This window comes from Sceloporus undulatus, chromosome 1 (assembly GCF_019175285.1).
Source record: "Sceloporus undulatus isolate JIND9_A2432 ecotype Alabama chromosome 1, SceUnd_v1.1, whole genome shotgun sequence".
In the NCBI taxonomy this organism is placed as follows: Eukaryota; Metazoa; Chordata; class Lepidosauria; order Squamata; family Phrynosomatidae; genus Sceloporus; species Sceloporus undulatus.
Window position 1 is genome coordinate 139,575,983 of NC_056522.1, and position 12,873 is coordinate 139,588,855.

At 36.7% G+C, this 12,873-nt stretch overlaps 1 protein-coding gene across 2 annotated transcripts in view; it reads right to left on the bottom strand.

The window, feature by feature from the left end:
- The window catches only part of CSMD1 (CUB and Sushi multiple domains 1), a 1,231,469-nt gene that overhangs the window by 158,878 nt on the left and 1,059,718 nt on the right, over positions 1-12,873 (bottom strand). For both annotated transcript variants that reach the window (XM_042480556.1, XM_042480547.1), the window contains exons 34-37: positions 11,331-11,534; positions 9,879-10,003; positions 7,135-7,231; positions 4,465-4,569 (exon numbers count right to left, since the gene is read on the bottom strand). In XM_042480556.1, the coding sequence (XP_042336490.1) occupies positions 4,465-4,569; positions 7,135-7,231; positions 9,879-10,003; positions 11,331-11,534 (531 nt within the window). The remainder of the gene's footprint in view (positions 1-4,464; positions 4,570-7,134; positions 7,232-9,878; positions 10,004-11,330; positions 11,535-12,873) is intronic.

The following is a 12,873-nucleotide window of genomic DNA, read 5'->3' on the forward strand; positions in this document are numbered from 1 at the left end:
GAACAGAGAAAGAAGCAAGTGGATTTCAATGGGGAGATTTTCCCATAGGAAGCCAAGTCTTGCAAAACGGAGCAGAGAGAGAAGAAAGTGTTTTTAAATGGGGAGTTTCTGTGATAGGAAGCAAAGGCTTGCAAAACAGACTGGAGGGGGAAGGAATTGGTGTCAGTGGAGATTGGGCCATCACACCTCTTTGCCTTAGGACTCTTCTAAGCACTACTGATATACTGCCCCCTTATATGTCTACTCAAAATTTACGGTCAATTTTGGGGTATAAATTTCTCTTCTTATAGTTGAGTATATACAGTATGTGTGTGTTAATTCCATTTGCATTAAACAGCTTCCTTTGATATAAACCTCCTCCTCCTCTCTCTCTTTCAAAGGAAAAATGACCAGAATAACCATTATATCTCTCAATCTGAGACTTTTCCAAGCTGAACCACCAAACCAAAAATAAAACACCAGATTGTGGAGACTGAGAGAATGTCTAAAGTCAACTATAGTGATGGGAGTTGTAGGGACTCAAGGCAGCTATAAAGTTATAGTTTAAGGTATTATAAGAGCAATTGGCTCATGTTAAGTACATCTCTGTAGCTGCGCACTCTGGAAACCAGGTTCTGAATCCCAAATACGCCATGTAAACCCACTGGGTGAACTTGGGCAGGTTACACTCACTCAGCCTCAAGGGAAGGCTGAGGTTCGGAAGCAGTCTTGCCAAGAAACCCCTGTGATAGATTCACTTTAGGGTTGCCATAAATCAGAAATGGTTTGAAGACACACAACAACATCAACAATTCCTTCCAAATCTAGGATTCTATGTGTTCCTGCATGGCAGAATGGGTTTGATTGGATGGCCCCTGGGGATCTCTTCCAACTCTAGGATTCTGTGGTAGCAAGGGGGACAGGGCTGCTTGCCAAAGGGAAAATGCTGGGTTTTGTTGCATTTAAAGAAAACCTTTTAAAACCTTTTAAAGTTTAAGCTACAATTTATGTATCTGAATCCCAGCTCAGTCTTGTAGACCCACTGTGTGGCCTTGGGCAAGTCACAAGCTTTCAGCCTCAGAAGATGGCAAAAGCAAACCCCCTCTGAAGAAACTTGCAAAGAAAACCCCATGATTGGTTTGCCTTAGGGTTACCATAAGTCAGACATGACTTGAAGGCACACAACAAAAGCAACAAAGGGATCGTAAATAAATAAATAAATAAATAAATTGTAGTTTAAACTTAAGAAGGCTTTCTTTAAATGCAACAAAACCTAGCATTTTCTCATTGGGAAGCAGGACATCATCATGACAAAGCAACAGAAGATAGCCAATTAGTTAAGCCTCTACTTAAGACCTTTTGGTAATACACAGCCCTGCCCATTGAATTCTCATTTCATTGGTCTTGTCCCTTCACTTCATTTGCAAATGGTTAAAAAATCCTTATTTCTTGTTAGAGAAGTTGCATGTTTTACTGCTTGTTAAAGAGATTATGGAATCCTTGAGTGACCAATATCTCGTATGTTTAAGGAAGAGTGACAAGAATTCTTTATATCTCTACTGTACAGCACCACAAATGGTCCCTGACAAATTGCCCTCAAATGTGATCCACACTACTGCTTGAAATAATAGTTTGTTAAAACAACCTGGAATAAATAATAATTTATGATCCTGGCTAGTATGTAGCCACTTCTGAACAGGAATTACTGATAGTCTAATCACCCATTAATTTATCTAACCTACTTTCAAAGCCAGCTAAAATGGCTTTAGATAACCATGTCCTGTATACTAATTCTTTACACTGGAGCCTTTTCAGTAAAGTATTGCTAACTATTTGGAGTCACATCGGAAATGGCCCAAAAGGTTTGGTGTAACCTTGAGAATAACATCAGTATCAACTAAAGATATCACCAACTGGGTTAGTTAAATCACACTGAGAGCATAGCATCTGCAGGTATTCCTAAAATATGTCATAAATAGCTGCTGCTCAAACCCCATCCCCAGACAATATGTAAATAAGATATACAATTTCATCTGGCATCACCAATAAATTACTCTTTTTCATATAAATTACAAAAAGCTTTGCATACAAATAGAAAAGGGTGTGTGTGTGTGCCAGAAAATAAAGATACTCAGTGGCTGAGGGCTGGTTCTGAATATTTATCATCATCTGGAAAATTTGGCCTTTCCAAAAAATCTGCACACATTAACATTCTAGAAAAGTGATTACCCCAATTATAAGTATTACTATTGATGTTTATTGGAAAATTTACTTATTTGCAACTGCTCATTAAAAGGAGATGAATATCAACATTAAGGGAATGCTAGCCACCTTCATCTACATACTCTAATAAGGCTCAGTCTCACAGAAAAATTGTATTGCCTTCTGCGAGGTAACATAATGTTTACATAGTTAAAGGCAAAAATGTTTTAGGCAGCTTACCTTTGTTGAGACATTACTCAGACTAATAATTCATACCTGTATTCATGTTTAAAAATGAGAATTGCCTCTGGAACTATCTGCTTCTCGTTAATATGAATAGTTGCACATATTTGCTGTTGTACATATTCATTGTAAGAGTTGAAAAAGGGCATAAATGCCAGTTTTATGAGAGGAATATGCAGGGACATCATACTTTAATTTATAAACATTAACCTAATCCTAATCTTTAGTATACAGAATTCTACATGGTGAAATATGAAAAAAAGAAAAATGCAGTTACTAGAGAAAGGATTTCACCCTTGCTCCTAAGAAAATTCAGCAACATCTATGCCCACTGATATGGTATTTTTGTGTGTAATTTTGAACTATGTTTTAATGTTGTTAAAAAATTATTGTATTAAACCCATGGACTTGTAGTTTTCTTTTCTAAGCCCATATTTATTTCATCTACCAATGTGCATTAACAAACGGAGTTTTGCTGATCTCCAACCCAAAAAACTTCTGGGAGCAAAAAAAATCTTTTAAAATTATGTCATTTGTCACTTTAGCTACCTTTTAGAACTGAAAAATAACGTGGAGAACTATAGGAGCTGTTCAGAAACGACACAAGTAATGACCGAAAATGCATCCTCACAATTAATTAAAGATCACATTTGCAAAAAAAGAAAGGAGGGAAGGAGGGAAAGGGAAGTAAGGGGAAAACATAATGATGTGAAAATAATTTTTTTGGCAAAAAATATACTTGTTCCCTGATCCTAGTAGATGGAGCTGAGAGAGAGAGAGAGAGAGAGAGAGAGAGAGAGAGAGAGAGAGAGAGAAACCTCTACGTGATTCATTATGATCACATGAAAAAGAATGAACCAATAATAACTAGTAACTTAAAGAGCACTTAAATATATCTAAAATTGCTTCAGATAGGTGGACAGATACACAGTGTGGCTATTGACAACCTCGAACATTTCCATAAGAAGACAACAAAGACACTAAAGGGTCTGATAAAAGGGAACAATTGAGGGAACTGAATACATTTAGCTTGGAGAAGACTGAGAAGTGACATCTTTAAAATCTAAAGATTTGTTATGTGAAAGGTAAGATTGTTCTCTTCTTCACCAAAGGAAAGAACCCAAAGTAATAGCTTGAAATTATGAGAAAGGAAATTCTGACTAAGTAATAGAAAGATCTTTGTGATGTTAAGAATTGTTCAATAGTGAAATGGATGGATTGCAGGGTGTTGGACTCTACTTTGTTGGAAGTTTTCAGTGAGTGTTTGAATGGCTACCTCTCATGGATGTTTTAGCTGTAGAATATTTTCTTTATGGGCAGGAGCTAGAATAGATAGACCTTGGGTTTATATTAATTATGAGTCTATGCATTATAATATAGGTAATATTCAGGATATATAAATATTTACAGAAAAATAAATAAATATACAACGTAGCATCCAAATCCATTATTTTAAATACAACTTCTATGCATGTAACATTTTATTAACACGAGCACTTTCAATATCTCTATCTCCAATCCAAAGGCTTTAAAGAAAAATAAAATATGATAACTGTCTGCATAATTATTAATATGATTAGCATTTTTAACAGTAGGTAAAAGATTTTCTTGAAGAGATTACAGCTTCTGTATTTGATGTTACATTATCTCCTTGTGAATAACTTTGCTATGAAACCTTGATCTCGACAAGTTGTAATGCTAAGTATTTGTTAAGAGTTTAATTCTTAACCCATTTGTGCCAATTTGCTCCTTTATCTCTTTTTCTTGTTTTATCCTGTGTGTGGCACACATCCCAATTATGTATATATGCCTACACATAGGCACATAAACCATAACAAATGTAAAGAAGAAGATGTAACTGACTTCATCCATGTCACAACAATATATATCATTATTTGTGGGACAAGTCGACCTAGCATAGGATCTGAAATTATATATTAATGCTGTCTGGGTGATGGTTTAAAGAATAACAATATGAACCACACTTTTCATATATCTACAATCAGTACAATAACCCCACCCACCAAAAACAAATCTTACTTTTGTATTCCAGGTGAAAACCTGCCGCTGCCACACTAATATCAGAATGAAAATGCAAATAAAGTTGATTGGACGTGCTGTTCAGCAGAGCTGGTACTGTGGTACCTGCCAAAAATATAGTAGAAATATAATACACGCAAGATATATCCAATATAATAGCTATTAATGAAGCAAAATGTAATCAAAGCATCCATTGTTTCAAGAGGACATCCAGTAAGCATATCTTGGGCCACATTTTTATACAGTATATACTTTACTGGGAATGAGTTCCACTAAATTAAATGGAACATACTTTTCATAGGATTGGGTGACATAGTCCCATGGTTTGGTTACAGACTATAATACTATATACATAACATTAATATTACTCTAATTTATGTTATCCCAGATTCTTCTTCAAACCTCCATATGAAATCTGAAGGTGATATTTAATTCACAAGACTGCATCACAGCTACTCAAAGACACAATTTCTATTTGGTAAACATGCATAATTAATAGGATGGGGAGTTGCTACTTCTGTCACCCTCTCCCCCTCATGTACAAAGTGACATTTCTGAAGCAGATAACTTTCTCTCTGCGTGGAGGCTTTCTACTGATTTTCCATGTTCATTATTTAAGTGGAGAACCTTCACAGACAAAGGAGGATCTCTTTGGAAAGTTGTCTGCCATGTGTTTGCCATCTACGCCAGGGATGGGGAACTGGGTGGGTACAAGGGTCAATTTCTCCCCATGTTATGGTTTAATGGCCAAACTAAATGCCAAAAATGCAACAAACAAAAGAAAACAATAACAAAATTCACAAGAAAGTCCACTTCTAGTTTTGAAAAATAACGGCATTATTTGATGATGAACAACAAGGTTGAAAAGTAATTAAAAGAATAATTATTCCTCCTGGAGGCTATCAGGAGAAATAATTCACCCTTTTTATGAGTAGATAAAGGACATTTTATGAGCAGATAAAGAACACTTTACGTATGTATACAGAAGCCTGTACTGTACAATGTTTACAAAAGAACCATATTGTAAAACCCTATGTAAGTCCTGATAACTTAATTGTAATTATCTACAAATGAACAGAACATGTAAGATTTTATTCTCACACATGTGTGTGAAATAGAATAATGCAAATCCTTAGCTTAGTTTACCGGTTGTAATGCACTACAGGTTGAGTCTCTTCTATTTGGAATTTCAAAATGAAAGAAATATTTCCAAAACCAACACTTGTTTCATGGGTGGCTGAGGTAGTGACACATTTACTTTCTGATGGTTCAGTGTACACAAGCTTTGTTTCATGCACAAAAGTATTGAAAAATATTGTGTAGGCTAAGAATATAAGGTGTATATGAAACAAATGAATTTTGTGTTTAGATTTGGATCCTATCTCCAAAATATCTCAGTTATGTACATATATGCAAATACAGGTATTCCAACATCCTTTAAAACCCAAAATCCAAAAGAGCTCTGGTCTCAAGAATTTTGGATAAGGGAAACTCAACCTAAGTTTCTCTTGGACAATTAATACCTCTGAGCTTTATCAGTTGTTGGAAATAAAAGATACTAGAACTGGTTTATTAAGTTTGATATAAAATACTTGCCTGGAAAATTAATTTCCATATCTTGAGCTGGTGGACTTTTGTTCTTTTGGGATCTACAATCCTACAAGAATCCTCCCCCCCCCCCCATTTTTATTGCCTTCTCAAGCATCATCACCTCAACTCCTATGTGCTAGCCATCTCATTGCCTTTTGCTATCTCACTCTTCCATTACAGGTATCTCGTCATAAAAAATGGGATTTCTGATTCTAAAAATAAGGTTTTGTGACATATACTGCTGCCTTTTGCACTCTCTGGTCTCTTTCACACAGGAGGCTTACCTGTGAGTAAATCGCCAAAAAATCATCAGAAATCATGACAGAAGCAGGATCGGGGTTCACAGACCTGTCTGCTTCTCCTGTCAGTAAATTGTCATGGAGGAGTTGGGGATCTCTTCTCCCATTAATAGAGCGTCCTTGGAGCTGCCATTTGGTAATAATGGGATCTTCTGTTACTGGCGGCTCCATGACAATTTACTGACAGGAAAAGTGAGACCTGACGCCTCCACGACGATTTACTTATGGGAGAAGCATGCAGGAGTGTGAACCCTGATCACGCTTCTTTCATGATTTTTGATGATTTCATAGTGATTTACTCATGGGTAAGTCTCCCATGTGAAAGGGTCTTCTCTCTGTCTGCATGCATGTATAGATGTATAGGCACAGATAGACAGACAGACAGACAGACAGACAGACAGAGACAGACAGACAATAGATAGTATGCACATATAAATTGATATAGATCAAGATAACTGCCTACATTTTAAAATTCACTTTGGGTGACTTTGGACTTTCTCCAGGTGTGTGGCTATGACGACTGACATGAGGAGCACCTACACTTCAAATTTATATGTTTCTCATAATGAATTCAATGCTTTATGGGGAAAATCTCATCTCATGAGACAAATCACAAGCAGACATTGTTTGTTGCTATCTTGCATTGAAAGGCAACAAAACAAACAATAATAATGACAGTTATCACTTATATAGTACCTTTTTTGTGTCTTAAACACTTCAGAGAGATATAAACTAGGTATTTGGCTGCATTTAATTTCTTTCATTGCCAATGTTTACATACCTGAAAAGCTTCCAAGCCTTGGTGCTGTCATGTCACCACCATCATAGATTTCAAGAGAATCCCAGTTATGTTCAGTGGCAAAGCTTATGACCTGGATCTGTGAAAACAATGTCACTGAGTGTTCATTAAACAGAATATGTTCAGGAATAGTGACAGGAAAGACAAACAAGGACAGCACGTTTGACAGCAAACACACACACACAAGCTATACACATACTACCTTCACAGTGTTGTAAAGTAAATGATTCTAATTATAGCACTGAGACTTTAAAAAAACTACTAGGACTGGATACTGCTTAAAATGAACTAAATCGAGTCATTAGTTCCAATAAAAGTAGACTCACTGAATCAATGGATTATACATACTTGCTGAAATACCATTCAGAAATTGACTCAGAATGTCAACTCTAATAGGCACTAGCAATTGAATTTAGGGCATAGTAACAAAGACTGGAGGACCCTGTTGTGCCTGTGAAAAATAGACTTTTAGTGCCATGGCCTAGTCATGATAGAATCATATCACTATGGTTCTATTTAAACTGCCTACATCCTACAGAATCCTGGGATTTGTGATTTGGTCAGAGGCATCAGAGGAGATCTCCGGCTGAGAATTCTAAACATCCTTCCTGAAACTGCAAATCCCAGGATTCCACAGGATGGAACCATGACAATTAAAGTGGAATCAGGTGGTAACTGTGCAGTGTGAAAGGGCTATCTGAACAAACTACTGTCCATTGGAAGTGGTACTGTCCAGAAACAGGCATTTTATAATAATCTGTTGAGTAGGTTGGCAACAACTGAGTATGGCATGGTGGAAACAACAGCTCATTATAAAAGAAGAAAGGTTTTTAAGGAAAGAAAGAGGCAGACAAAAAACATTTTGGAAAGAACTGTTAAGTTGCAATAAATATAGTTTTGCAAGATACAATCACATTTTGTCATCCCAGCCATCTGCTTCTGTTTCTATGCACATACAGGTTAGTTTTCAGTATCTCTTTGCTTAACTAAAGGCATTTATCAAGGGGGGAAAATCAACAATTCCCACTTCCAATGCATCTTTTCAAAATCTCTTTGAGGTTTCTTCAACCCTCTAGACCTGCAGGAAGGAAGGGTATTCACCAAAGGTTACTCTCTTCCTTGATCCACGGAATGATAACTTCAGCGAACAAAAAGATACTATCCACAAGGGTTCTTGCACAGATATTCTTCAGCTTAGGAGGGCTCACTCACAAAGTAATTTACTCAGGGATGTGGAGCTCACAAATACTTTTTCAAACCAAACTCAGTCCCAAATTCAATTTGTAATCAAAAAAATCTGCAAGTTTAGGTGATTGTGAGCCAATGCATACACCCAAAGCATATTCAATAAGTGAGTACATTTTTAAATCATTCATAAAATTTTATGCATTTAAAAATACCTAGTTAATGGAAGAAAATAATGCATAAATATCAGAAATACATTCATGTAGAAAAACTTGCACAGAAATACATCCATTTCTGTGCAAGGAAGAAAAACTCATAATTTAATGTGTCCCTGAAGTGGAATGTGCTTTCAGATAGAAATTGGAGCGCCAAAGAGTTTGGCTTTTGCTTATTCATACATCCCAAGAAATAGAACAGCTTCACAGGTGTTGTTTGGTAGCACTAGAAGCCATCCACCTGAAACAACACATGTTTAATGGTTGTCAAAGAGCACACATGACCCCCCCATGTACCTTTTCAGCCTAGCCGCACCCCAGCTGAAGAGTTTTTCTGGGTCACTACAGTCTGGGATGCAGGGAAATGATGACTGCAACACTCTCCAAATCACAGGGCACACTAAGACAAGCATTTGTGGCAAGACCTCCAGCTGTCGGTTTTCAACTTGCCCTGGGAGAATGCTGAAAACATCAAGTCCCAGCACCCTGATATTCAGCTTCTCTGTGGCCTTTCACTTGGGGTGCTGCTAGGGATTTTCTGAGGGAATGGCAGCATTAGACATAACTATAATGACACAGTTCTGTCAATAGTTACCTCCGATGATGTAGGACCTGGGCCTAATTTTTTTTAGCAAGGCATTTTTTTAAATTAATATATTAAATGAAATGTTGAACGCTGCAAATTCTGTACAAATTTGCTACCCCAACTAGTTAAATGAAAGTTGTTTTAGTTTCCTTTGGTTCCTTTCCCTATTGTGCTGCTTAGGAAGGCATGTTCATCAGGTCCAAGTGGACACATGAGAGTCAATTTGTTTTATTTTGATGCTTGAAATGGAGAGGGAAGATAATAGAGAACAAAGCTACATAAATGCTTCATGGTTTCGTTCCATTAGCATAATCATTATTATTTAAACTTGGTGAAGTTAATTTAATAGAACACATTGAGTCACACTGGTTGGTTATTTTTTATAGCTGCCATTGAATGGTACTATTGCTTTACTTAGCAATGCTCAAATAAATGCTTCGGTTAACAGTACATCAGTTCTAATTCTTAAACATATTATTTTAACTATCTCTCTTTGAAACTACATTGCATTATAGTCAATGAGTTGGATGGAAATGCTTTTGACTTTTACGCACGAGTTCCTATGGTCCACTGAAAGTCTCCTAAATAATCTATTTGTTAGAAACATGAAGATATAATTAAGCTAACCGCACTCTATGATTTTGACTAAGGGCTGAGAAAGGAATAACCAACCAATAATATATTTATTTCTATTATTGTAAGGAAGTTAAAATCCCACTGTTGGAAAAATATGGACTTGCCTGAATACCTGATCCCTCAGTTACTATGATTTTCCATACACAATTCAAGCTGTTACCATAAGGTTCAGGATAACCTGGAGACAATATAGTACCCCTCCGTTCAGTGAAATTCCGACTGCATGGCACTGAAAGAAAATTGAATTAGAGATAGTATGAAAGCCAAAAACACATGTAAAAGAACATTAAAAATACAGGTAAAATCACATTTCTGTTGTTTTAATAATAATCAGTATATAAAGGATGGAAGGAAAACACAGTATTGAAAGGAATAGATACATTCATACTTCTGATAAAGATCATGCCTGTCAGACCGTGATAATTGTATTTGAAATTCAGAAGATTTCTACCATCTTCTCTTTTGTTTCATTCCATACTGCAGGATAAAGCATCACAGGAAAAATGGACTGAACTAAGAAAGAAAGCCAAGAAAAAGCCTCAGAGCCTGGGAAGTTGCGGATCCAGAAAGCTTTTTTTTCCTTTTGGAGTTGAGGACAGAGAAAAAGGGAAAGGGACAGGGCAATCCTTCAACTACATCCCTCATGTTTGCAAAGACAGGGGAAACCATGGTTGCTTGCCAGGCTTGCCCATGCAAAATTATTACGTTCATCATTACTTCTCTTTGTATCTGTTATAAAGCAGAAGAAAAGGGAGGCTTCCTAATATCTATTTGGAATAAAGGTTCAAGAGTGAAAGAAGTGAAAATCTTTGGCACTGTTCACTTTGGACACACTTAAAAATAGATTTTTTTTTTGCTATAATGAAAATAAATCAAAAGTTGTATGCACTTGAGAAAAACTACAGATAATATACTTCCAGTTATTCATTTCTTATTTTCTTTCCCCTAAAGACACACTGTCCCTATCAGTATTATAAATAATTGCAATGTACCAGTCTAGGGAGAAGAAGAAGAAGAAGAAATCCAATTAAGAAGTACAAAAGAACACAGAATTATATACACAATTCTACTGAAGAGTGTCAAAAACAAAATGTAGCCAGTTAACTGAAGAAAGAAAAGAAAGCCATTTTGATTTATTTTATATAGAAACACTAGGAGGTTTACGCTGCAAAACTGCAAACTGTATTAGCTAGAAATCTGATATAAATAATGTCCTAGGAAAAGCCCAATTAATTAACATACCATACAGGTGGCTTCCCAAGCTTCACATTATATTCCATATTATACTTTTAGAGGCAGTCATGTTGATAATAAATATTCAGAAAAACATACATCAACCTTGTTAAACTAATAAATTATTATGTGAAATACTATACTGCTAACCAGCCAGCTGGTACTCAATTACTTTTGAAATGACAAATTACTTTTTTAAATTGGACATGGGCAGAATTAATCAATAGAGAGAAAACATAAGTGCTTAATACTACTTGATGAAACAAGTAGCCTTCTTAAAATTCTGATTTAGAAACAAATGACCTAAATACAATAAGCCTTACCCACACAGCTTGGCACTGTGTCGTTCCACTGGGCTAATGCGTTTGGCACAGACTGACAGCGGATAGCTTTGGAGCCTTGCAGAAGATAGCCGGGACTACATTCAAAGCGAACTACAGAACCTGCTGAAAATTCAGATCCAATCCTCCTACCATATCTGGGCTCTGGAACAGAACTGCATTGTGTATCACTAGTTCGTGGAACCGCTGTATGAATAAGAAGAAAGAAAAGCAATCTGTGAAATAAACCATACACATCATAGAGAATGTGCTTTCAGACAGTAATCATTAGGCTCAGAGTTACTTCCATTGATGTTCCAAAGGTGTTTTAATTAGATGTCTGCTTTAAAACTTTTTGAAAAGCGTACTCAACATTGTTTTAGGTGTTTTAATTTCTATTGTAAGCCTTTGAGTCCCATTCAGGATAAAAGTGGGGTACAAATCGAGCAATTAAATGAAATAACTGAACAATACATTGATGGAAATTTAATTTGCTGGATTAAAGCAACAAAGCAATCAGGATTAATAGTTTTTGGGGGTTTTGGGGGCTACATGGCCATGTTCTAGAAGAGTTTATTCCTGATGTTTCACCAGCATCTGTGGCTGGCATCTTCAGAGTATGCTTGCCTGGAAAGGAGTTGGGTATATATACACTGTGTGACCTGGGAAGGCAGGAGTGATTTGCATGTGTATGTTTTGTTGCTAATGGCAGGCCTCAGGATCGGAGGGTTTGCAAAAGAGGATGAATGTCTGCTTGATTAGTGCTCATTGTCTGCTGGGAAACCCCTGACCCTGGGAGATTTCTCATTTGCATTTGTTGAGTCTTCATCTTGCTATTTTTCAGGACTGGTAGCCAAACCTTGTTTACTTTAAGAGTTTCCCCTTTCCTGTTGAAATTGTCCAGGTGTTTGTGGATTTCAGTGGCTTCCCTGTGCATCCTGTCAACAAATTCAAATGAGACTAGGGAGAGACAATGATGTAGTGAAGAAAAATGGTCTGAGGATTAAGTTCGTTTTTTGTATGTCTTCAAGTTGTTTCTGACTTACAGTGACCCTAACACAAAACTATCATGGTGTATTTATTGTCAAGACAAATTCAGAAAGGTGGTCAGTTGTGCATTTTAAACTTGAATCTAGTGTATCGGTTGCACTCATTCCTTGACATACCAGTTTTGGCCATGGTGCCCATGCCTTGATTATACTGTGCCTGAATTAATGTAGCGTACGCTACATGGGTCTGCCTTTAGAAACTTTGTAGAAATGTCATTTGGTCAATATCCTTGCAGCCAGATTGCTGACCAGGGCTAGTTATAGGACACATAATCATCTTGTTGAAACAGATCCACTGGACTGTTGTTTTTGTGTGCCTTCAAGTTGTTTTTTTTTACTTATGGTAACCATAAGGCAACCTACAATGGGGTTTTCCTGGCAAAACTTGTTCCAAAGGGTTTTTGCACTGCCCTCCCATGAGGCTAAGAGTGCATGACCTGCCCAAGGTCACCCAGTGGGTTTTCATGGCCAAGCAGAAATTCAAACCCTGATCTCCA